We start from the raw sequence: 24,324 nt of genomic DNA on the forward strand, positions 1-24,324 counted from the left end.
TACAAAATAGATGTCTGTGTTCTAAAATGGCTAAGTCCAATGATTTAAAGCTTTTTACACACTTTCCATGCATGTTAAGTCTTTCATTTGCAAGTTTGGAATACTTCAAAGAGGAAAAAGGATCAAGAGATAAGAGAAAAAACTAGAAATCTGTTTACTCCTCAAACTGATTACACCTGTGAGTTGTACTTGCCCCATCGTACTGCCTCGATTGCCACAATAAGGTTTTGGTGTCCCTGTAATGTGCAATTAATTTTCATCAGTCTGATAATCCCCCAAACTAAGCCAGATCAAAGTTTCCTGAATATTCATTAGGTAGGCTTCATTAAGCATATGTTTGGAAAAATCTATTCGAAAGGAAACATCCACTCGCCTTTAAAAGTGACCTTTATGTTTTTTTATTTTAGTAAAAAATTTTTTTTAAAAGATTTTATTTATTTGACAGAGAGAGACACAGCGAGAGAGGGAACACAAGCAGGGGGAGTGGGAGAGGGAGAAGCAGGCCTCCCGCTGAGCAGGGAGCCCGATGCAGGGCTCGATCCCAGGACCCTGAGATCATGACCCGAGCCGAAGGCAGACGCTTAACGACTGAGCCACCCAGGCGCCCTATTTTTTACTTTTTTAAAAAAGATTTTATTTGAGAGAGAGTACATGTGCATGCGCATGGGGTGGGGTGGGGGAGCTTCATCCCAGGACCCTGAGATCAAGACCTGAACCAAAGGCAGACACTTAACCAACTGAGCCACCCAGGCGCCCCGACATATATGTTTTTTTAAGTCAGTAATTTATATTTGTGCCTACTAGTAATTTAAACCCTGCAAATATCATGGTGAAGCCATATCTAAGTAAGGAGACTTTAGGGCAATATTCTATGAACAGACTTTGAGCAATGTGAGCCTTTCCACCTAGCATTTACTTATGGAAGTTTACAGTAAGAATCAAATGCCGAATATAAATAAGGTACAAAACGGAAAAAGTTTGGGGTTAAAGCTGGTTAATGAATCAAGACTCTTCATTTCAGTCTAAGGATGTGGCTAATAACAAAGGCAGACGACAATATTTTTTTTTATTATTTAAAGACTCAATTTCCCATCCCATTTGTCCTTTCTCTATTCTCTTCACACAGTCACATGAAAATATGAGTTACCATGATACTGCTCTGCTCATGCTATTTATCTGAAATCTATGATTCTAACATTATACTTCATTTCCTAAAGGCAGTAAACATAAAACCTGGCCTAATTCTATTTTAAGAGTTTATTCATAGCTTTGAAGATGACAATAAAGAAGAGCTTGAAACCATCGTATTTCAAATATCTGAAATATACTCCCTCTCTAAAGGCTTCCACGTCTTTCCCTCCATTAATTTTTTTCCTCAAACTAAAATATGATAAGGAGGCTAGCTAGCTTTACACACGGTGTAGGCACATGCACAAAGCCCTCCCCCTGGTTCTCAGAGTTGGCCATGGGCGGGCTCACCTCTTCTCTCCTTTAGTGTCCTTCCAACATTCTCCTTTCGCCTGCTCTTCACAAAGAACTATTATTCCTATCTTTGAAATGACCTACTCTTTTTTAAAAAAAAAATGGCTTTCCCTATTCATTTTTCTCTGGAAAAAAGCATTATAAAGTATTGATGAGATACACAGCACGTTTCGAATGAGGGTCATATTGACATCTTTATTATGAAAGCATACTTAAAGTACTATCATTCGTGCATGTTTGGTTCATGAGGAACAAGACAGTATTTACTTATATTAGAAATATATAAACTCTTGTTCTTTGTCAAAGGAAAACAGGTCAATATTCAATGGACTCTTAACTGAATGCATTTTCAAATTCTGGCTAGCGTTTTCCATGTGTACCACTTAAAACTTCCAAAAGAGCCAAAAATTAGTCAGTTACATTAAAAACCACCCCAGTACTTGAAAACATTTTTCCAAAGTAAATACTTTTCCAGACTAATCTAAGATGGTTTATAGTAGCCTAAACAGAATTTCTCCAAAAAAGTTTTGTCTAATTTAGGCAATTAATTTCCATGTTGCCTGCATATAAGCTGTAAAAACAAACTAGTGCACAAGATTAAAAATAAATTTTTGGACCAAACTAAGCTATCACTTTATTTTGTAAACTGCCCTTTCCTTGCCATTGCTCACAAATTAGTAAGTTCCTTTTTACATCCAGTTTTTCAAGGAGACTTATCACCAAAATAAATTTAAGGCTAATGATCATAGTTTTCTTAAGAGTATTCCTGTAGTTCTACCAAATTCCAATTCACACGTAACACAACATATACAATGCAGTTTAGTAATTCTCCTACTACAGAAATCACAAAAAGGAACCTTACTTTTATTAGAACATTTCATCCTGAAGAAAGACAAAAGTTTAGCCGTACATTTACTAAGTATTTATAGATACATATGTATCTTCCACTTACGTGCATGTACCTAACACATACAAGCTGTTCAATTTTGTTATCTTAAGGATCAATTATTCTCTAAACCCTACGTAAGAACTACAGCCCCTTCTTTAAAATAATACAGGTTTCAGAGTGGAGGTCAGCATTCCTTTTTAAAGTCTTCCCTCAAAAATTAAACACAGATTTTATTTTTATTTTTTAAAGATTTTTATTTATGTATTTGAGAGCGCGCGAGCACAAGCAGGGGGAGAGGCAGAAGGAGAGGCAGAAGCAGGAGCCGGACCAGGGACTCGATCCCAGGACCCTGGGATCATGACCAGAGCCAAAGGCAGACGCTTAACTGTATTTAGGTGCCCCTAAATACAGACTTTAAATGTGAAGAAGCAGTTGAACATGGCAGAGACGGAGGGCTAGATCCGACATTGCATATAATGCTGTTCAACTGGGTAGCAACATGGTAAAATTTGGCCCATTATTCCATGTTACCATTTAGCACCACCACCTTCTGTTCATAAAAAAATATATACAGGAAAAAATTTTACATTTAAGTTAAAAATTCACATCCATTTCCAGAAGAATGCCTTACCAGTTCTCTGAGAAAATCACCTCCTCCAGGAAATGTTAACACTGCAACATTAAATGAACAGGATATAAAACTGTACAGAAAGTACAGAAAAGTTTATCTCTACACCTCCAATACTGTATTCAAATATCAGAAGGAAATATACCAAAATGTCAATAAAGATGTCTTAAAATAGTGGTTAGGGCTAGCTGGATGATTTTCTACAGTGGACATATATGTTTTAAAATTTAAACTTCAAAAAAAGCTAGTTTGGATTCTGGAGCCTGTAAATAATTTCCTCAAAAAACAAAAACAAAATGACTTTCCTATTTCTCAGATTCCACCTAATGATTACAGTAAAGAGCTTAGAGTTGTGAGCTCTGAAAAAATTCTTCGAAGTTAAAATACTTTTTTGAAAAGGGTCAATCATATACAATCCCGATAACACATAAAGAAACATCAAGTTTTGCCAGAACTAGAATCTTCAGTAGAACTTTTTTTTTTTTTTATCAAAAAGAAATGACCTCAATTGTTAAAAAAAAAGGAAAAAAGAATAGCCTTCCAACACAGGACATACTTCCCAAATACAGTTTCAATTCCCCTGCTATCTAAACAGAGGTGCCTATAAGAGTCCTTGTGAATGCACACCAGATGGAAAGTTCTGTTCTATGATGATGTGCTACAATGCATCTTGAAATCCCCACAACTCAAAAATTATGCAGTAACTGCAACAGTAATTAACAATCAACATTAATAAAGAAATTCTATGCCTAAAATCACACAGCTGATGAGAGGAAAATCCCAATCACTTTATTCCATTTTAGTGTTCAATCCATCATCCCAAATTCTCTTGTCAACAGAGAAGCTCCACACAGCCTACAAGAGCATTAACTAACTACCTTTCCCTTCCCCAGATCCAATCAATCATGTCAGACAGCAAAGCAATGCAACCTGTGAATGTTTCTAAATGCCGATGAATGTGAGAAATAGTTCAAAATTCATACTGGCATATCAGTTCCTGTTTCCAAATCACTATTCAGTTAATTATGCTATTAAGGGATGCAGGAAAGCATGGTAGTGAGTATCAGACATGGGCAATGGAGTCATACAGCCCTGACTTTGAAGAGCGGCTCTAATCAAAACTAGCTGTGACCTTAAGCTCTATGGACCTATGTTTTATGTACAAAATAAAGTGGACTGGACTCACTAAGGTCTTTTCCAGGTTAGTAAACACTTAGTGATTCTGCCTATGCTTGGCAGGAAAGCAGCAAATACAGTACACTGTAGCATTTACCGTCTCACTGACAACCACCGGGGGCTGACTCCTCCGGCTCCCACCAGGTTAGGAGCCCCCGTTAAGGCAGCCAGACATGCAGTTCCTGAGTGCCCAGGGCCTAGTCAGTCCAGAACATAGTGTGGGCAGGTACTGAATACGTCTGCTGAAGGAACAAAGGAATGAACGTGTTTAACTGATCAAGTTATTGCCCTCACTAAACAGGAAATGGTCGTAAGTAAAACAATCAAGTACAAAATGAAAAACTCTTCTGTGTTTGCCTGGCCTAACGTTAACAGCATCATTACCTGGTATGAACTCTGCTTCTGAGACAGTGAGATTCAAAGAAATTGGTTAATATAAACACAATGTCCTCTTGAACTCTGAAAAGGCTTGAAAAAAAAACCCAACCTACCAAGCCAGGTGGTTGAAAGTACTGCAAAAGGGAAACGAGAACAGTCAGCTTAGTCTCAGCTGAGTCTCCTCTGCTTCCTCACCTCTCTTCCCTCTCTGAGCCCTGCCAGCCAGGCCTGTCCCTTAGCAGGCCGCCTGGCGCAGGCAGCGGCAGCCTTCCTGTTGCCAAAATCAAGGAACACGTCGGTCTTCGCCTTACTACACCTTCAGTGGCGTGCGGCACCACCATCCACTTGTTTCTTCCCCAAAACCCTTCTCCGGCCCCCATGGTACTACACGTTCCTGAAATGCTCTTACCCTGTGGCCACGTCTGCCAGCACCCCCTTCTCTGGATGTTCTCAAGTGCTCTGAAGGTCCCTAAAGACTCCACCCTGAGCCCTATTCGGTCTGAAGGTCCCTAAAGACTCCACCCTGAGCCCTATTCGGTCTGAAGGTCCCTAAAGACTCCACCCTGAGCCCTATTCTCTTTTACAACCTCCCCCTGAGTAAATGTACACATTCTACAGACTTTAAACGTCACCTGAATACAAGTAACTCCTGAATTTCTACCTACAGCCCAACGCTCTTCCTACAGCCCAGCGTTCTGGAGTCCAGACTCACGTATCTAACTGTCGACCTGACTCCATCTACATGTCTCACAGAGATCTCAACCTCGTACACCCAAACTAAAGTCTTCATCTTCCCCCTCAAATCTCTCTCACACAGTCTTTTCATTTCAGCAAAAAGCACCACCACCCACCTAGGCATTAAAACCCGAAGCCAAGCCTCTCTTAACGTCCGCTTCCCCCTCACTCTCATCTCCATTCTCTCAGATCCCCATGACCCTCCCTACAAAGGGCACCCTGAAGCCACCAGTCTCCTCTCCGACTTCCCAGCTACCACCCGACAAGCTGTTCCTTCTGCGATAGTCTCCCAGCCCTGGAACTGCTTAGCATCCAGGGGTTCTCGACAACTACTGGCTGGCTGACCACCGCTCTCCTCATTTGCCCCAATTTCCACACTCCAGCAAGCTTTTCCCCACCTACGTCCTGCACACACGGTGCTCCTTCTGCCGAACCTGACTTCTCTTCACCTGGCTGACCCTTTCTCACCCGCAGGGCCCCAACCTACAGGTCACCTCCTCAGACCATCCTCCTGTTCCCTCACGGCTTTCTTTTCTTGTCCTTCAGAACATTTACCACGTGTAATTCGTTATCTGTTCACCTATTAATGTAGCTTCCTCCAACTAGCAAGATCAATGAGAGCAGAGATTGTTCTCATTTGATTCACTAGCAAATATCCAGCCTGCTCATGAGGAGGTGTTGAATAACATGTTACTGAAGGGCTGCTGAGAGCTGCCAGTTAACTGTTATCAGACTTGTTAAAGAACAGATCTCTTGAAATCTGCTACTCAAGGCCTCCTTGCCCACATTGTCTTTCATGTTTGCTCTTTACTTTTCCTATTTGAGAAAAGAATTCAATTATCATAATGAAAATGGATACTCAGAGTAATGCTCTAAACCTTAATACTTGCATTTAGCACAAAATATAATTACATATAAAAATATAAGATGAAGGGCGCCTGGCTGGCTCATCAGAAGAGCACATGCCTCTTGACGTCGGGGACGTGAGTTCGAGCCCCATGCTGGCTGTAGAGATCACTTAAATAAATAAAAATGTAAAAAAAAAAAAAAAAAGATGAACATATATATTCCCTTCAAAAGAATGCATTTCTACAGAATGAAAGTTTAGAACAAAACAAAACAAAGAGCCTTCTTTTTCAAAACAAAGATATTTTACATTATGGCCCAATGTGCAAAATGCTGTTTAATAGGTAAAAATCTTGGTTTCTTACTAAGTTGCAACACCAACCTTAAAACTGGTTGCAACATTTGATCATAAGATAATTTTAAAAGGTCAAGGAAAAAATTAAGTACGTATAATTCTCCTTGCCCTATTAAAGAACTGAAAGTGTGACATCTATATGGTATAAAGTCCCTATAATTTTTGAAGCTGTAGTTAACAAACAAGAATACTTTTACTGCAAATGTAGCAAGTAACAGCTAAAAAGAGCAAATCGTTAGTACGGCAGCATTTTAACTCAATAGGCTAAATCACGTTACTCTCTTTTTAAGTATTTAAACTAGGATAAATAGTATTTGCAGCTTTGTGAATATACAGCATTCACTTATTTAGGCTTTTAAAAATCAATAAATAGGAATTTAGGGACCATCTTACACGGGAACAGCCATTTATCTAAAGCATGATCTTCTATTTGTGAGGCCTCCTGTAACTCGAAGTTGGCCTGGCAATAACTTGTGACTCTCTAGCAACTAGGAAAACCTAGTAGCTTACATTTTTCTTTTACTTAGTATCAATAAGTGGATATAACCGCACTGCACATCATGAGGCCTAAATGAAAATCGCACGATGTATGATGACAGACACTCCTATTAAGCAGCTTGTCTTGTTTAACAGAAAATAATTCTTAAAAAGATTATCCAGGGAATAAGAGTAATCAGGATACTGAAAAGGAAAGTGAAAGTCTCTCATACCAATTATTCATTAGTCCAGCTCTTTTAACCTTTCTAGAAGGATGAGAAGAGAAAATGTCCTACTAACAGGCTAAATGTGGCTGCTCCAGGGGCGCCTGGGTGGCTCAGTTGGTTAAGCGACTGCCTTCGGCTCAGGTCATGATCCTGGAGTCCCGGGATCGAGTCCCGCATCGCGCTCCCTGCTCAGCAGGGAGTCTGCTTCTCCCTCTGACCCAACCCCCTCTCATGCTCTCTCTCTCTCTGTCTCATTGTCTCTCTCAAATAAATAAATAAAATCTTAAAAAAAAAAATTTAATAAATATGGCTGCTCCAAGCTCAAGAAACCCAAAGACACTATTATATTTTAGCCATAGAAGAGTTTTGTTAGCTAACATTGTTTTTAAATGCCAAAACCAGTAAAATGTTTTTTTCCTTTAGGGGAGCAAATTTGAAATGTGTTTATTTTGCTCCATAAAAAAACGGAGGCATTTCTCTGTTAGACTAGTGCTTTTACTTGGTTTTTATGCAAAATGATCAGAAGTTAGAAAATCTCACAAAAAGTAACATGAAATCTTAAAAAAAAAAAAAAAATCTCTGTATTTTGTAAGGAATTTTTTTTTACCTTGGAAAAGCAGCCCAAATACCCTCTTCGACCTGCGTACCTGCAAAGCCTCGAGAGGGAGCGAACATGCGTGTGGCGGTGGAGGGTCACCACAGAGATGGAGCAGGGAGGCCCATGCCGTGGGAGGGGCAGAGCACCTGCACCTCTGCCGAAGGCCATCCTACCGTACGGCCCGCAGAAAGATAAGGATTTGGTTAATTCAGCCTACACATCAGATTAAAGACCAAGCAAAGTGGTATGAGAAGGCAACAAGAACTAATACCGCAACGCAGAGGAGCTCAATTCTCTCCCGGATGTTCTACCTTCAATAGAGATAACATATGGTGTAATGAGAATATGAGTCATATTCTGCATTTTTTAGAATTCAAGATTTTTATATCGGTAGTCAAGTTCAGAGAGTGAATCAAATCAATGCTTACAGGGCTTTATTCTGTTAAAAAGCTACTTATGGCTGATGCGCATATGGCTTATTAGGGATATTAACGGCTAATGTTAATAATACGGTTAATATGGGTCAGGCACTGTGCCACAGGCTTATTTTATTATGGATCATCTCATGCAATTTCTACAACAACCTAATAATAATAGATCTTCAGATAGTTCCCCTTTTACAATTTCAGAACAGAAAGGCTGACGGACTCACTCAAGCTCACACAGTGAAGGGCAGAGCAAGGACACAAGCTCTAGCTGGTTATCTAGTCCCACGTTATCCCACTGCACAGCAGATAACCACATCGAAGCGGAACGTCATCAAATTAAAACCATTTGTAAAAATGTTTTACAACAGGTAAAATAAATCAATGACTTTGAATATGGTTATTTTCTAATTTGCTTGGAAGGTACAACATTTCATGTAGCAAAACCAAGTACCTAGGTCTTATGACTTAGACCTAAAGCCTAAATAAATCAATGAAGAGTGATTCTACTACTAGTTTTCTGCATCTCTCGTATAATAGTTGGGGATGAAACAGTTCACCCACTGCACTGATTTAAAAATCTTTTTTATTCATTTTGCCAAGAGAAGAAAGAGATTAAATTGGAAAGATTAAGATAAACAACTACTATCACTGCAACAGATTGGTAAAGGCCACTAAAGTCCTTGATCCCCATCAGTCCATTCTAATAATGCTCTGCTAATGTGGATATAACAAATTCTCTTGAAAAAAAGCATCTTATAAAAAAATATGTTCACAATGACAAAAGTGAACTCTATCATACAGCTGGAAAAAAAACAAAGTACTTTCAAACAAGGAAATAAAAATAATTGTCAACTTCCAGAAATATGCACTTAAAAAAAAATAGGCAGTTTCTAACTGGAACAAAAACTTACGACAAACTGCAATCTGGAATGCTCACAAGCAGTATAAAAACTGGGACAGCTACATGAGAAACACTGCAAAGAGCTCATAAAATAACAGAATACAAAGGTTCTGATAGCCCCTTCTTCACACCAAGTGCAAAGCTGGGCAACTATATGCCAGACAGGCCAATTTCCAAATGACACATGCCTAGAAAAATATATAGCTGCCTGTCAGACAATAGGCAGCTGTCATTACAATTTTATTTTTCAGGGCGCGCGCTACAAACCATGCTCACTGATGGGACATCAGGTGAGGAGCACTGCTATAGTTTTCAAGGAGGTCAAGGGTCAAACCACCTTTATCATGATGAATGGCGGTTAGGATGAACTGTGCCACTAAGCAAGTAAATCTACCATCAAATGTCATTTAAGATTTATATCATAACTATAATCTAAATTAATAAAGAAGGAACAGCACAAGGACATTATGAAAGTTCAGAACAGAAGAACTATGTAATCACCAGTGCAATGCCATGTACTCTTAATAAAACATTACACATATTTAAAATAATGTGCTAGAACTTTCTAGGGGAGTGTTAATTATTTGTGTGCATGGGTGTTGGCCAGAAGAGGCTGGGCATGGAAGGAAAGAATGCTCCACGGCTATAATGCTCGAGTGCTCCACAATGGTTCACTGACCAGCACTGCGGACCAGGAGTCAGCAGATCAGGGTTCCAGTGTCTAGTCTATCCCTTCACTAGCTGTGATCTGAAGCATCAAGACACCTCTCTGCCTCTGAATTTTTTAATCTGTGAAATGGAGACAATAGCATGTATTTCATTCCTCTCGCAGTGTTTTTAAAGGATTATATGGTAACATGTGGATAGGGCTCTGAAAAGTACAAAGTGATTTTTATAAAACATAAGGTATTTAAAAGTGATATAATTATGAGCCCCTGAATCAGTTTTCTGGAGAAAGAAAAAGGCACCTGTTCTGGGCTAATATGACTAGGTGCCCCAGTTTGGTCGGGCTGCTGCCATCTGTGAACAATGAACAGGAAATATTCAATCCAGGGAGGCCTTCGGCAATTATGCTTTTCTTAAACTAGAGGTCACAAGCACTTCTCCCAGGCTAGGTCCACTCTAGTAAGGAATTCTGAAACTAAAAATCTAGTTTTCATAACAAAACCATTTCCTTGCTTCATCCCTTAGTTGTTTAATGAACATTTTCAGAGCAGCATGAATTACTATACCAGTAGCTTTATTTAGCAGTAAAAATAAAGCAGCACAGTAGTTTACAACACCCCTTCAGTACCTAGAGCCCAGACATCCCATAGCTAGTTAAGCTTTCACCAAAAAAATAAAATAAAGAAGATATAAACACAAACACACCGACGTAATACATCAAGAAATACATACCCATGTAAATGCACACACACACAATATCACAAAGTTGTATTAAAACCATAAGCACATGCCAAAGCATCCTCTCTGTGTTTAATGTACACTGCTATAGCTGTGGGTTTCTAAGATTTGGATAAAATGGAACCACTTTCATCTGATCAAATTCACCAAAAGGCAATTCGATCTGTAGAGACCTAAATTTTAAAATCTCTGCTGTTAGAATCTTTTTGTTATATATGCTCAAATGTTTTACCATGACCCTAGAATCAGGAGACAATAGGTTTTTTGCAACATGAAGTCAAAGTCCTATGCTGGTTTTATTCACAGAGAAAATAGACCAATTCCTTCTTCAACAGAAACATCATATTTTGCCACTGAAAGTAGTAACTGATTCGTTTTTTAAAGCCAATCCAAATTAGAGTTAAAGAATAAACCAATGCCTTTAATTCTATAGCATTTCAAATCTATTTTGCAGGACAAATAAAGAAATAAATATTTCAGTCCACACCGAAGTTCCTATTTTACTTAGTGCTCAGCTCTTTATAGGTCAATGCATGAGGCTAAATAGTTACTCTGTTGCCCAGACTGAGAGCATCTCTGTCTTAATGGATAAACTATCTCATCAGCTTGGAGAAGTGTAGCGATTATCCAGCACAAACTGTACTACTTGAATAAGAAAAATTAAATCTAACTGAAGGTACCACGGTAACAATGAAAATTACTTTGGTTTCAGGCATTGCAAAGAAAGACTGGTCATTACAGGAAGTTGTATTAATGCTGACAAGTTAAAGTGTTTATAGAAACTAGGAAGCTCTGGAGTGTCCCTCCCAGTCACAAACTTTCCTATCCTATTTAACCAGTCCTGTTAACGTTGCTTCTATTTCTGAATAAGTAACTGTATATTAAACATCCCAAAAAATTAACTGACAATGATTCCTGGCCATTTTGTTCGTTTTGCTCTGTATCTGCAGTTATATCACTTTCCAGCCAAGCCCTGACTCCCATCTCTAGTCATCGAAGTTACCAAATTCCCCAACCATAGTCACACAAGTTTTTCCAGAGAGGGTGTCTCATTTGTGCAGTGGCAGGCCATAGTGAACGTACGTACAGCTAAAGCTCAGCATCACAAATACTTAATCCAGTACTAAAAGAGACCGCTTCTGAGTATGTATTATCCTGTGAGCTCGTTTATAAGAATTAGAAAGGCACCTTAAAAGCTAGAAGAGCAATGTAAATCTTAGATTTTTCTTTTTCCACAATAAACTATTTAGCTTACCCATAATGAAACTAACCAGAAAAGGAAATGTTTGCCTTTGGGAACTTGGAAAAGAAAACATTCATGTTTGTATGCGAAGTTATTACTAACAAATGAATGGCTGGCTAAAAACCTAAGCTATGATTGATACCTACCCTATCCCTTTTGCCCCAAGGACTGATTATAAGACGGTTGTTCATCTTAAGCAAAAAAAAAGCCATAAAAAGGCTTAAAAACTGTTCCCATTTGGGTTTTTTTTTTTTGCATTTCAACTTGCATTAATAAATAATCGTTAGTTGAAACAAAAAACGACGAATTTTATTTCCCTGCTAACTCTTCCCTTTCCCCCTGATGGTTTTACTTTTTCTATCCAAGACTCAAGAATATATGCTATTAAACATAAGAAGAAAAATTATGACTGTAATACAAGGACTTCCCATCTCCTAGAAAATTAACAAACTGGCATACAGAAATGATTCCTATTTCCCAGAAGACACTTAATGTGGGATGTTTCTTTTTTTCTAGAAGAACCTTACAGTTCAGAGTGTCTAAAAAATGAGGAAATAAAATGTCAGGCTTATGCTAGTGAGCAAGAAAAAGACAAACAAGGCATACCAACGAGCTTCTACTTTAGTGGGAGAACCAAACACAAGTGCAAACAAGTGGAGTACAGGCAACCAAAGGAGGGCCAGAAGCAAGCCCAGCAAGGAGGGCACAGGCAGGGAGCCACATTCCAGCCAGGAGAGCTGGAGAAAGCTCGACCCTAAGGCACTGTCCCTCTGGGGGCCGAGGAGCAAATTCATCCAAATCAGCGATGACTATCTGGTACAAATACACAGCACTGGTCCCCGTCCCAGATTCCTGATTCAGATCCTCTTGTGATGAGAGTCTGGAACTCTGCTTGTTTTGTTTTGTATTAAACAAGCATTCCAGTGAATCTGATGCAAGGGGTCCATGGACCACATTTAGTCACACTGAAATGTGATTACCGTTCTTCTAAGGTAAGGATAGGACCTACTTAATACAGGAATGAAAAACCCTGACAGAAAGACCCTCTAAAGACAGCCACAGAAGCAGAGAATCAGGGTATGTGGAAACTGAGAGGCTATCGGGTGTGTGAAGTAGTCTAATGAATACATTATTGGAATTGTAGGTAAGCTAGGTAGTCTTGACTCAAATAAAGAGGTTGAACTCTGTTCTGGAGGTAATGGAGAATAAGCACAGCTTTCTGAACAAATCCATGTGGTGTTTGAACAAGATTACCTGGGAGTCCAAGCAAGAGCTACTAAGACATTAATGGAAAGGGGGGAAGGAGGCAGTGGATGCTAGAGATTTGTCAAGGGTGGGAAAGACAGGACTTGGGAATTCACTGCGTGTAGAGAAGAAAAGGAACTGAAGAGGACCGCGAGGGAAATTTGAAATGAGCCGGGTGCCTTCTCAGTGTCTAACACTGTGCCAAGCCCACACAGCATCCAAAAGCACGGAGTCATTAATTCATTGTAACACCTGAACTCCTTCTATACGTGACAGGCACCATTAACAATGCCAAGGATACACACAGGAAAAAAATTCCTGTCCTCCAGGAGTTTAAAATTACATCTCTCCCTGTTCCTCTTTTTTTCTGCCCCTACTTTTTTTTTTTTCTTTCTGCCCCTACTTTTTATGAGGAAAAGTATTTCTGGAACTCCTTGTGCTCAAAACCTCTGCTCCTAAAGCATCAGCTGGGTCAAGTCAACAACATGCCAATCCTCACTCTGGTTTTGGCTATTTGTTCTTAATGGCAAATACTTAGGAATGCTTTCTTCACTCCGATGACATGACAGTCTTGATACAAAACTGTTAGGATGTAAATGTCCAAATTCAAGTGTCGGTGAGGCCCAAATTCAATTAAATGGACTTATAGAACTTTCCTACAGAAACCTTTAGAGTTCAGCTGTTTATTTATTCATCCAATCAATATGAACCATATGCTTTTGCAGATGGATGTTCCTCCCCTGACCTGGAAGGATGAATAACGTCCTGAGAAACCTTAGAGTGGAAAGTGTGGTTTGTCAAGAAAATGAATTAAGAAAGGAGAATAAGCAGCACTTAAAAACAAGAGGGAGGGTGACGAGAGACAAGAAGCGGTGTGTGGAGAACTATCAGCTATAAAATAAGAAATACTGACCAAAGGACAAAAATCAACCAGAAGTCTGAGAATTGGATGGAGGTCACTTGTCAAGTTAAATTCCTGATTGTCAATATATAATGCTGCCAACACCTCGATTTTAAAGTCTTTTTTTTTTTTTTTAAGATTTTATGTATTTATTTGAGAGAGAGAGAATGAGAGAGAAAAGAGCATGGCAGGGGAGGGTCAGAGGGAGAAGCAGACCCTTCGCTGAGCAGGGAGCCCGATGCGGGACTTGATCCTGGGACTCCAGGATCATGACCTGAGCCGAAGGCAGTCGCTTAACCAACTGAGCCACCCAGGCGCCCCAGCAACTTGATTTTAATAGTAACATGAGATAGTCTTTGCCTTTCATTAATGGACAAATTACTTGACAAGATACACACACCAAAGAGGAGAACTATACAAGACAGTACGTAATCAAGTGCTACGTTTGTATGGTGCCCGTCAGAGCCATAATTCAAAGTAAAGATTCAAAATCAGTTTTATAAAAAGCTGTCACGAACACGTTTCTACAACTCTGAATAGCCAAGACTGTTTCTGAGTACAAACTGTAATAGCAAAGACTGCTGGCTGTGTACCTTTTTGTAGCCACACCCATAAATGTGGATCACTTTAATGCCAGTGACATCAAACAACTTTCTAAGCAGTTTTACTTTCAACTGTCACTTTTTTGGGATCATATTACAGTAAAACACTTCAAAACTGAACTACCTCCAAACTGCATACAGTCTAGATTGTTATCATTCCTGGGATCTTTCCGGTCTTCAGCAAAAAGAAACCCAGAATACAATCAAAGCATTCACGCAAAACACTTGATTTAAAAAAACCGATTTCAGTCATTCTTTGTGTATCTTTAACCTGGATCAGAGCCTTTTTTTCCCACCTTCTCGACAGTGCTGTGTAATGGCTACAAATTTTGTTAGTCTAAGATTATTTTGTTTTTAAAGAAACGTTTTCTAAAATAGGCTTAGAAACCTTAGAAAAACACACACACAGAATGCAAGAATGACTTAAATGTTATCAAGGACTTTAATCTCTTTATAAATTAATCTGTATCATAAAATGAGTACCTCAAAAGACTATATAAATGACACATCTGAACTAGGTGCAGTTACTGAGCTCTCGGCCTGAAAGTAAAAGAGCAATTTTTTAGAAGGATGAATATCGTTGCTGCAACTGAGAGGAAACTATTTTCAAAAGTAGAATAAAATTAGGAGAAAGTACCTAAGAAAATCACTATCATCTTACTTACAAAAAGGAAAAATGACCAATTAAACGAAACTCTTTCACCAAGTCTAAGGGGTTTCCCTTATTTTTTATCTTGTTTCAGTAAGAAGCTCATCTATATAATAATCCAAATTTCTGAGGCTAAAATGTTGGATAGATACATTTTAATGCGGAAGTCAATGAAAAAAGGTATGTTAGAATCAGCTACCGGAAAATGTCCTTAAAATAAAATGACAACAATGTAAAAGAACAAATCTCTTACCAGTTGAAATTCTCGACGCCGGTCATAGGCATTCTGTATACCACTGTCTGCCCATAATGCTCTTATAACAGGGAGATACTGCAAAAAAACTCGAGTTTCCACCATTCCTTGGGACGCCATGGGGGACCGGGTGTCGAACGCCATCATCTTGTCTCCGTTGACTTGGTTTGAGTTATCTCCCCACGGAATATGAAGCTTCTCTCGAGCATCTACCAGCACCCTCATACCTTTGTTTAAAAAGAAAGAGAAAGGTGTGCTAGGAGTCATTAGATATTCTCATTGATTCTATTCCCGAATTATTTTCTGAAGCTTCTGAACTACTCCAGGCCCACCTCCACCAAAACTGGAGACCAACATAGAAACAAACACCCATAACTTCTCAGAGCTTAAAAAAACTAACACTTGTTCACAGTCATAAAATTAGAGCCTTGAAAAGCAAATATTAACACAATTGCTCTTTCTGAAGAATTTTAACGTGTTCTAATTTATAAAATAACTTTCTGTAAACTTTTAATAGAGGTAGTCACAAGAGAACCAAAACCAGTGAAGGAAAAAGAAATCACGCTGCACAGGCCAATGTCCAGGCTCTGGAAAAACAGTTGTAGCTAAGATTTTCTGAGTCCCTCAAAGAGACATTTAAGAAATGCCAAGAGTCAAACATTATCACTCTGAGTTTGTTTGTTCCCTGAGCACCCGGCCTTACCCCAACACCGAGTGGTCTTTTTTTTTTTTTAAGATTTTATTTATTTGAGAGAGATCACACAAGGCAGTAGAGGGGCAAGGACGGGGGGAGAATCCCAAGCAGACGCCAAGCTGAATGTGGAGCCTGACTCAGGGCTGGATCTCACAACCCCGAGATCATGACCTGAGCCGAGAAAATCACGAGTCAGAGACTTAACCGACTAAGCCACCCAGGCGCCCCAACACCAAGTCTTCTAAGAACACATTCAAAACTCAAAAACTCCCAAACCAAGCTTCAAATCAGTTTAAGTCACAGGAAAGCCTTAGATTTCCCTAACAGGGAGGAAGAGCAACTGCAAAATGTATATAGAAACAGAGAATTCACCTCACAGAGATTAATTCAAACCCAGGATCTCTAATCACTAAACTGTTACCTTTGGTCCATCTTAATTAACAGTTACATGGCTATTCAGGTGATTGTCTGGATGTTTTGCTGTCAATCTTCTGATCATGCCAACGCAAAAAGATAGATGTCTAGTGACTTATTTCATCTTATAACCAGTGTTCAAAGTAGGTCACACTTAGGACACAGTGCACAATAAGGACCAGGTGTTTACCTGGCTCATAATCAGTTAACATGCTGACTCTATTCATTGACATAATTCGTTAAGGTCAGCTGCATCAGGATACAAAGGTACCTTCAATTAAGGACTGGCAAGGCGGAGCCCTAAGCCTTGAAAGAGACCTTAATTAGTTTTGTGCTAAACAGTAAGAGGGGATAAATACAACTGTTTTATACAGCTTAACTGCAGCAGTGCCAGGGCTCAGAGTTGGCTGGCTGTGATCTGTGAGCTCCTGGCTTAATGCTCTTCTCCCCTCATTACCCCAGGACCCCCACCCCTGGGGCGGGGTACTTTTCCTCAACTCAATCCTGGGAGCAAAAAAAAAGTGATGAGAAGGAATTGCTTTAAGAACTTCCTGGACAAAAAATTCCCGTTAAAGAAACCCTGCTTGCAAATCTGCTGAAATCTGTAGCAAACCCCTGGACAACTGCTACCCAGATGGTGGTTTCCTGATGCACCTGAAGTACCAGGCTCTGTATCTCAAATTTGCCAAAATGCCTTTTATAAACTAGAAAATGTTTGATACTAAGAAAAATGAACGTAATTGTCACTGAAATAAGTCCCATCTCCTCCAATTCTCTGAAAGCCCAGAAATAAAATTATTTTTGTATTTTTTACTTACAAACAGTTTAATTTTTAAAAACACCGTCAAGTAGCAGCAGAGCCTACGATCCAAGCCAACAGTGATTCACTGACTCAACCTGTACAGGCTCCGCATCACTTTTTAGGCCAAAGATTCTTCATACCAACACACGATTTCAATAGTAGAGCAAGTGGTGGTACCCCCCCCAACCCCAGTTATTAAGCCAAAAGGAGAGAGGAACGTGTTGCATAGTGACTATAGGCAAAACATCCTGCCCAACTGTGACAATGGGGCGAAAAACCACCGATGCTAATTTTTTCAGACCAACTGTATGGGTCTACTCTTTCCTGATGCCAGCACAGTACACGGAACTCCCTGAAGTTGCCTATCTTTGCCCAAAAGGGCCCAGGAACTGTCACCCTTCGCCCTTGACAAGTCTCAGGCAAAAGTTTCCTTACTGAGACGGTTCCAGAACTCCCTGGCTTTAGGAGGCGGCCAAAGAAGCAGGGAGCTGGGAGCAGCCCCGACCCCATGTGACTCGGGTCACCCACCCGGGGCGGCGAGGTTGGGAAGGCAGCGCCGGGGCGGCGGATGGGGGTGTGGGTCCGGGATTGGCTCTCAGGTCTTCTGGCCTCGTCTGGAGGAAGGCAGGCGCGGTCACCTAGCACCCCGAGAAGCCCGGCTCGCCTCACTTCCCTCTCGGAGGGGACGAGGCCAGTGGCGACGGGGGCTATGAGGGGCCAGCCCTGACCCCCACTCAAACGGCAAGGGCAAAAGTGGGGCGCCCCCGGGCATCCTTTCCCCTAGGGGGAGAGGGCACCCCGCGCAAGCAGGACCGCCGCCCGGGGCGCGCCCCCTTCGCGTCCGCCCGCCCGCAGGGCCCGGTCCTCTGCCAGGGACAGGAGCGAACGAGGGCGGTGCCCGGCCCCGCGCCGGCCGCCTCCGCCCTCCCCCCCGCCCCGGCTCGGGCCCGCGATCTCCACTGCGACCCCCGCCCGGCACCTTTAATCACGTTGCTGTAGATGGTGGGGCGGAACTCCTCGCGCGCGCGCTGGTCGAAGTCCTGCCCGTGGATGATCCGCATCTGCTTCAGGAAGGTGGACTTGCCGCTCTCGCCCGCGCCCAGCAGCAGGATCTTCACGAGCCGCTTCACGTAGGTCTTCTCCCGGGACAGGCATTTGTCGATCTCCTTGGACTTGCGCTGCTGTTCGGCCTCGCCGCTGGTCAGCACGCAGCCGGGGAAGCACACGGACAGCACGGACCGCGACGGCAGGAAGTCCGCCATCTTGCCGCCGCCGCCGCCGCCTCGGCGGGCCCCTCCGGCTCCCTCCACCTCCTCCTCGGGCGGCGGGCGGCTCCTGCAACGAGGCTCGAGGGCGGGGAGCGCTGCGGCGGCCTGAGCGCGCCCGCGGAGGGAGGGAACCAGAGAGGTGACTCGCAGGGCGGGCCGGGCAGGGCGGGCCGGGCGAGCCGCGGAGGGAGGGAGAGAGGGCGGGCCCAGGAGGGGCGGTGGCCCCCGGGCGTGCGCGCGCCCGCCGCTTCCCGGGAACGCGCACGCACGCCGCGGCCGCTCTCCAGCCTCCCCCGCCTCCACGAGTCACTCTCTAGTCCGGGCGCCGGCGGCCGCCGCCCGGCGCGCGCGCGCGCGGGGGGCGGAGGGGGGGCGGGGTGGGGAGCGCAGCTGGGAATGGTCACGTGGTCTCCGGCCGGTCCGGGCGCGCGCCGGCGGAGCCGGACTTTCTGTTTCCCTTTAATTAGCTGCTACCACTGACGGGCAGAAGACTGCTTCCCGGAACCCTGGAGGCCCGAGACCACAGATCCAAGACACTGCCCTTTGGGCTCTCCTGCCGCTCTCAACGCTCTTACTCGTGGGTGACGTGCCCGCCGCCTGCTGTCACCGTTCGCGCGCCTAATTTCGAGGCCCTTGGCTCAAGCGTTATTCAGACCGCGGGCGCGAGTCTGGAAAGTTTTAGTGCATTTTCTTAGGTGGTTTCTTTGACATCCTGCTCTCCCAAGCCCGGAGTGATACACAGACATCATCAGTCCTCCGCCCCCAACTCTTTTTGGCATTCCCAGACCCTGCAAAAGACTCTCCTTTCAGGGGAGGAAACTGGAGTTGATGTTAATCTGAGACGTGCTAGGAGGGGTTGTTAATGTTTCATTAATGTGGATTCCCACCCGAGTTGTCGCACTGAGGTCAGTGGATAGATGGTGGCTGTGGAGGGTGAGGTCATGGTGAAAATCCCCCTCAACCGGACACTGTGAAGCTGACTCTTCCCTACAAGGAAGCAGATAAGCAAACAGACCGAGGACCGGAGCAGGCAAATTTTCGGTTTCCTGCCAGATTACAGAGGATATGAACAGCCAAGGGACTTTTTTCTGTCCTAAGAGCAGATTCAGGCCGGGATACCTGAAAGGGCTGCTAGGGGACAAGCGACAAGTGACAGCTGCGTTGGTAAACTACGTAGCAAGGGCCCCAGAAGCCAACTTTTTTATTCTCAGTATTTAGTTGTAAGTGGAAACAGCTGGTTTGGTTTGTCTCTCTTCTGGGCAGTGCAGTGGTAGCGCTGCTTGATCTGGGCCTCTGTGGCTGGAAGCTACCTATGTGTTGGGGAGTTGAGGTAAGAGGTCAGCACTCTGAGTTGCCCATGGCAGGTTTAAATTAAAAAAAATCAGTGCCGGGCGCCTGGGTAGCTCAGTTGGTTAAGCAACTGCCTTCCGCTGAGGTCATGATCCTGGAGTCGCAGGATCAAGTCCCGGATCCGGCTCCCTGCTCAGCAGGGAGTCTGCTTCTCCCTCTGACCCTAACCCCTCACATGTGCTCTCTCTCTCTCTCTCATTCTCTCTCTCAAATAAATAAAATCTTAAAAAAAAAATAAAATCAGTGCCAGTCTACTGTCAGGTTGGCTTAATGGCTGAGAAGCCTCATGACTCAGTAACTAGGCTGCAATAAACAATGGCTAGAGTAGGATTATGTCCTGTTATCCTGGCCAAGCCCAGAGGGTGGACAATCTACAATACACAAAGTAGGGTAGGTAAAACTCCAGTATCTATGGATTGATAGGGTCAGAATCACGGGGTGGTGCCTTCACACAAAATGGATGGTAAAAGTCTGACCCTGGCTCTTTAGAGTCTCAGATGTGTTCAGGAGGCCCTGTACTCCAACCTGTGCCCTCAACAGGGGAGCGGGTTTGGCCCAGCCATGCGCCATTTCTACATGGACTCCAGATGCTGATCTGAACTCTTCTGCACGATCCGGAGGGAAGCCTTTAAGTTAGGTAGTGAACATATTTTTTTTTTCCTTTTTCCAAAAGTGCAGCATAATGGAGAACCAAGGGTGCCTAGGAAGCAGGAAGGTATTCCTGCCCAGCCGGTTCATGTTGTGACACGCAGAGCAGCAGAGAAAACTCTTCAGAGCCCTGCCTGTAACCCTGTGTTGGAACAAGGTTGGCTCAGATCAAGCCTAGCTGCTCTAGTCGGTGTTTCTGAAAAATAGACACCTTTGGACCCAGCCTGAGGTTTGGCTAGAGCAGTCCAACTGCGTCTGTCTGTTAATCAAGCCACCTTGAAGTTATAAGCATAAAAGTGAGTTAGAGGTTTGGGGGTTCCTCAGAAAGTTAAACATAGAACTGCCATATGAGCCAGCAATTCTACTCCTAGGTATATATCAAAAATAGTTGAAAACAGGTATTCAGACCAAAAATTGTATACCCATGTTCATGGCAGTACCATTCAGAATAGCAAGAAGACGAAAACACCCCATATATCCATCAATGGATGAATGGATAAACAAAATGTAGTATATCCATACAATGGAATTATTCAGCCACAAAAAGAAATGAAATACTGATGGACGGATGCTATAATATGGACGAAACCTGAAGACGTTATGCTAAGTGGAAGAAGCCAGTCACAAAAGGCCACATATTGTAAGATTCCATTTATAGGAAATGTCCAAAACAGACAAACCCATAGTAACAGCAAATTAGTAGCTGCCAGGAGCTAGAAGGAGGGAAGAACAGGGAGTGACTGCTTATGGGCACAAGGTTTCCTTGTGGGGTGATGAAAATGTTTAGGAACTAGACATTGTGATGGTTGCAGAACATTGTGAATGTACTAAATGCCCTGAATTGTACACTTTAAAGTGGTCAAATGATGAATTTGATGTTATGTGAATTTTACCACAATAAAAAAAAAAAGTGAGGTGGGGAAAATAGTATTTTCTATAAATCATTTAACAGTGAAGCACCCACAGTGTCCAATAACCAATGAATGAACATGTGATTGTGTTTATTTTTTTAGATTTTCTTTATTTATTTGCAGAGAGATAGCACAAGTAGGCAGAGAGGTAGGCAGAGGGAGAGGGAGAAGCAGGCTTCCTGCTCAGCAGGAAGCGGGACTCGATCCCAGGACCCTGGGATCATGACCTGAGCCAAAGGCAGCCGCTTAGACTGAGCCACCCAGGCGCCCTGATTGTGTTTATTTTAAAATGACAACATAAGTTATCTGCACCAAAAGCAAATCTACTCTAGCAGCTGCTTCAGGTTACAGTGTAATGAAATTAATGATATTTTAATTTCCAGATAGATTGTTCATAACTGAAAAAGAAAATCCAAACTTTTTAAGGGAGTACAGAGTCTGCTGGTTAGAACTGAATCTGCTGGAGGCTCTATTTCCAGTAGAGCCAGATGTTAATTTTTTGGAAACATCTGTCTTGTTGCTAGCCAGTTGATCCACATGCAAATGAGGGATTCAAATGCCCTGAGGAGCTGTGATAAAATGATTGAATGGTTGATTAGGTGTTATGCTCTATTCTTTCTGGAAACCCAACGTCTGGTGGCAAACAGTCTTGCAAGATAAATAGTGAAGGTGTGACTAAAAATGTACAACACATTTCCCAGTGGCTTTCCTTCTCTGACGTGGTCACTTCGGGAAGGATACAAGCCCTTTCCAGCAATACTGTCAATTCTTGAAACTAACCACTTGCCACTCTTCTGTTGAAGCTGAGAGATAGGCTTCCTATCTTATAGTTGCAGCTTTTTTACAATTAAAAAAAAATGGCATTATTTAGCTCATTTACCAAACTTCATGCCAAATAACTTTAGGCTATTTATAAAATGCTATTATCCAAAAAGGACAAGAATTTGTCACCCTCAGACATATTCAAAAGAATATGCCAGAGGCTCTAGGAACAATTCCAAAAGAGGAGTTAAAAAAATTTTTTTTTTGAATGACGGAAAATGCAATTTAAGTAAGTGATTCCCCTGTCCAGGTGACTATTCACCACTCAGGGTAGGACACCACCCATTTAGGTATGTTTATTTAAAAAGCAGTCACATTACTCGATGGTTAAGCCTTGTGCTAATTTTCTAATAAGGATGACAACACATCCAACATTCTTGTCATAAGACTCCATTTTGCCTCCTCAGTAATATAAAATAGGATTCTAATCCTTTCTTACACATAAAACAGGGATGGATTTTCCATATCTTCCCTTCCCATCCTAGAAAAGGAAGGGGATTCCCTAACCCTCCCATGACACAAATCCCTTACATGTGTGCAATGTTTTAAAAGCCCCAAAGCACTTTGACCCACTTTATCTCATTTTCTGCTCACAATAGCCTAAGAACACCCAGTATCACCCTCACTCCCCTACTGTCTCACACTGGGAGGCTGAGGGGAAGAAAAGTTAAGTGACACACTCTTAAGCCTCATTCAGCCTGGCTGGTTGCAGAGCCAGAACCAGGAGCCCCCCTCTTTTGACTCTGAATCCAGTGCTCCTTCTGATGGGCCACAATTGCCCTAGTGCCCCAAATGTCCAGCTGGATAAAGTTCAGACTTAAAAAACAAGTAGCTAACTAACTGTGCTTAACCCTGAGGCACCACAGAGTCCAATATTCTGGTTGGTTGGTTGGTCGGTCGGTCGGTCGGTTGGTCGGTTTATTTCTCCAGCCCCTTCGCAGCTGATAGTCATCTTGAAGTTCACCAGCTCTTAGGCTGATTTTGCTAAGATGTTCCATACTCTGAGCTCAGCCTGTGGTTTGTCAAATGCTCCAGGTGGCCGATGTAGAAATTCGAAAAGAGGAGCCAAGCTTATGGCAATATTTACATGATCCGTAAACCCCAGACGTTCCCTTAGCGTGAGTTAGATATGAAAAGGCATCTTTTTTTGTGTGATGAAATTTGCCTCTCATGTGGAAAGTTTTGTATGAAATGAGGCATGTGGAATTGCATTGTTGGTGGGGTTTTTTTGTTGTTGTTGTTATTAATGGAAAACATGACTTTAATTACTGGTTGTATTTTTCTCAGCCTCCAAGAAAGATCCATGAGCTGCTGTTAGCCAGCTGTGACCTCACTGGGCTTATCTGAAGTCAGAAGCCTGTGCTGTCTTCAAGACACATGCCAGCACCCACATAAACTCTTACACCTTGCTGACTGCCTCAGACTCATTTATGGGCAGTCTATTTATATGACACTAACAAAAAGCTTTGCCTGTAAATCTGAGATTCTTTCTGAGAAACTCAAAACATCCTGCTCAGTTCCTCTCAGAGCTTTTAAAGATGAGGGATACTTTTTAGTTTTATTGCCTATAAATGGACTGTCCCTTACCAGAAACAGGTATCTTGAACGCTAATTCTGTTTCTCCAGAGAGACGGAAGGCTGCAAAGTCTTTTAATTTCTTCCTGCATCTTAACATCCTCTGCTCCCAACCAGGTGGAAGCAGTTTTCTTTCGCTCAGGACACTGGAGTGCAGGGAGCCTGGCTCCTGCAGCAAATTATGTCACCTGGCACCTCCATCTCCAAACTCCTGTGTCAGCTGCTAAGGAAAAGCAGGGCTAGCTCATGGCAGGATTCAGGGAAAGGCAGCTGCTGAGTCAGAATCACAGAATCGAAGGTCTAGAAGCTGAAGCACCGTCACCAAGGTCCCTGTCTCTTGCCTTCATAATTAGCTTTCTCCTGGCTGTGGGAGGGTGATGCCAGGCCTGCCCTGCCTGAGGCTGGGGGGGGGGGGGGGGGGGG

At 42.5% G+C, this 24,324-nt stretch overlaps 1 protein-coding gene across 1 annotated transcript in view; it reads right to left on the minus strand.

Moving 5' to 3' along the window:
- GNA13 (G protein subunit alpha 13) overlaps window positions 1-18,734 on the minus strand; it is a 40,403-nt gene extending 21,669 nt beyond the window's left edge. The window contains exons 1-2 of the mRNA XM_025889877.2: window positions 18,307-18,734; window positions 15,418-15,644 (exon numbers count right to left, since the gene is read on the minus strand). Of these exons, the coding sequence (XP_025745662.1) occupies window positions 15,418-15,644; window positions 18,307-18,589 (510 nt within the window). The 5' untranslated portion in view covers window positions 18,590-18,734. The remainder of the gene's footprint in view (window positions 1-15,417; window positions 15,645-18,306) is intronic.
- Between the last annotated feature and the right edge of the window lie 5,590 nt (window positions 18,735-24,324).

This window comes from Callorhinus ursinus, unplaced genomic scaffold, assembly GCF_003265705.2.
Source record: "Callorhinus ursinus isolate GAN/ISIS: 27379988/994484 unplaced genomic scaffold, GSC_fseal_2.0 scaffold50, whole genome shotgun sequence".
In the NCBI taxonomy this organism is placed as follows: Eukaryota; Metazoa; Chordata; class Mammalia; order Carnivora; family Otariidae; genus Callorhinus; species Callorhinus ursinus.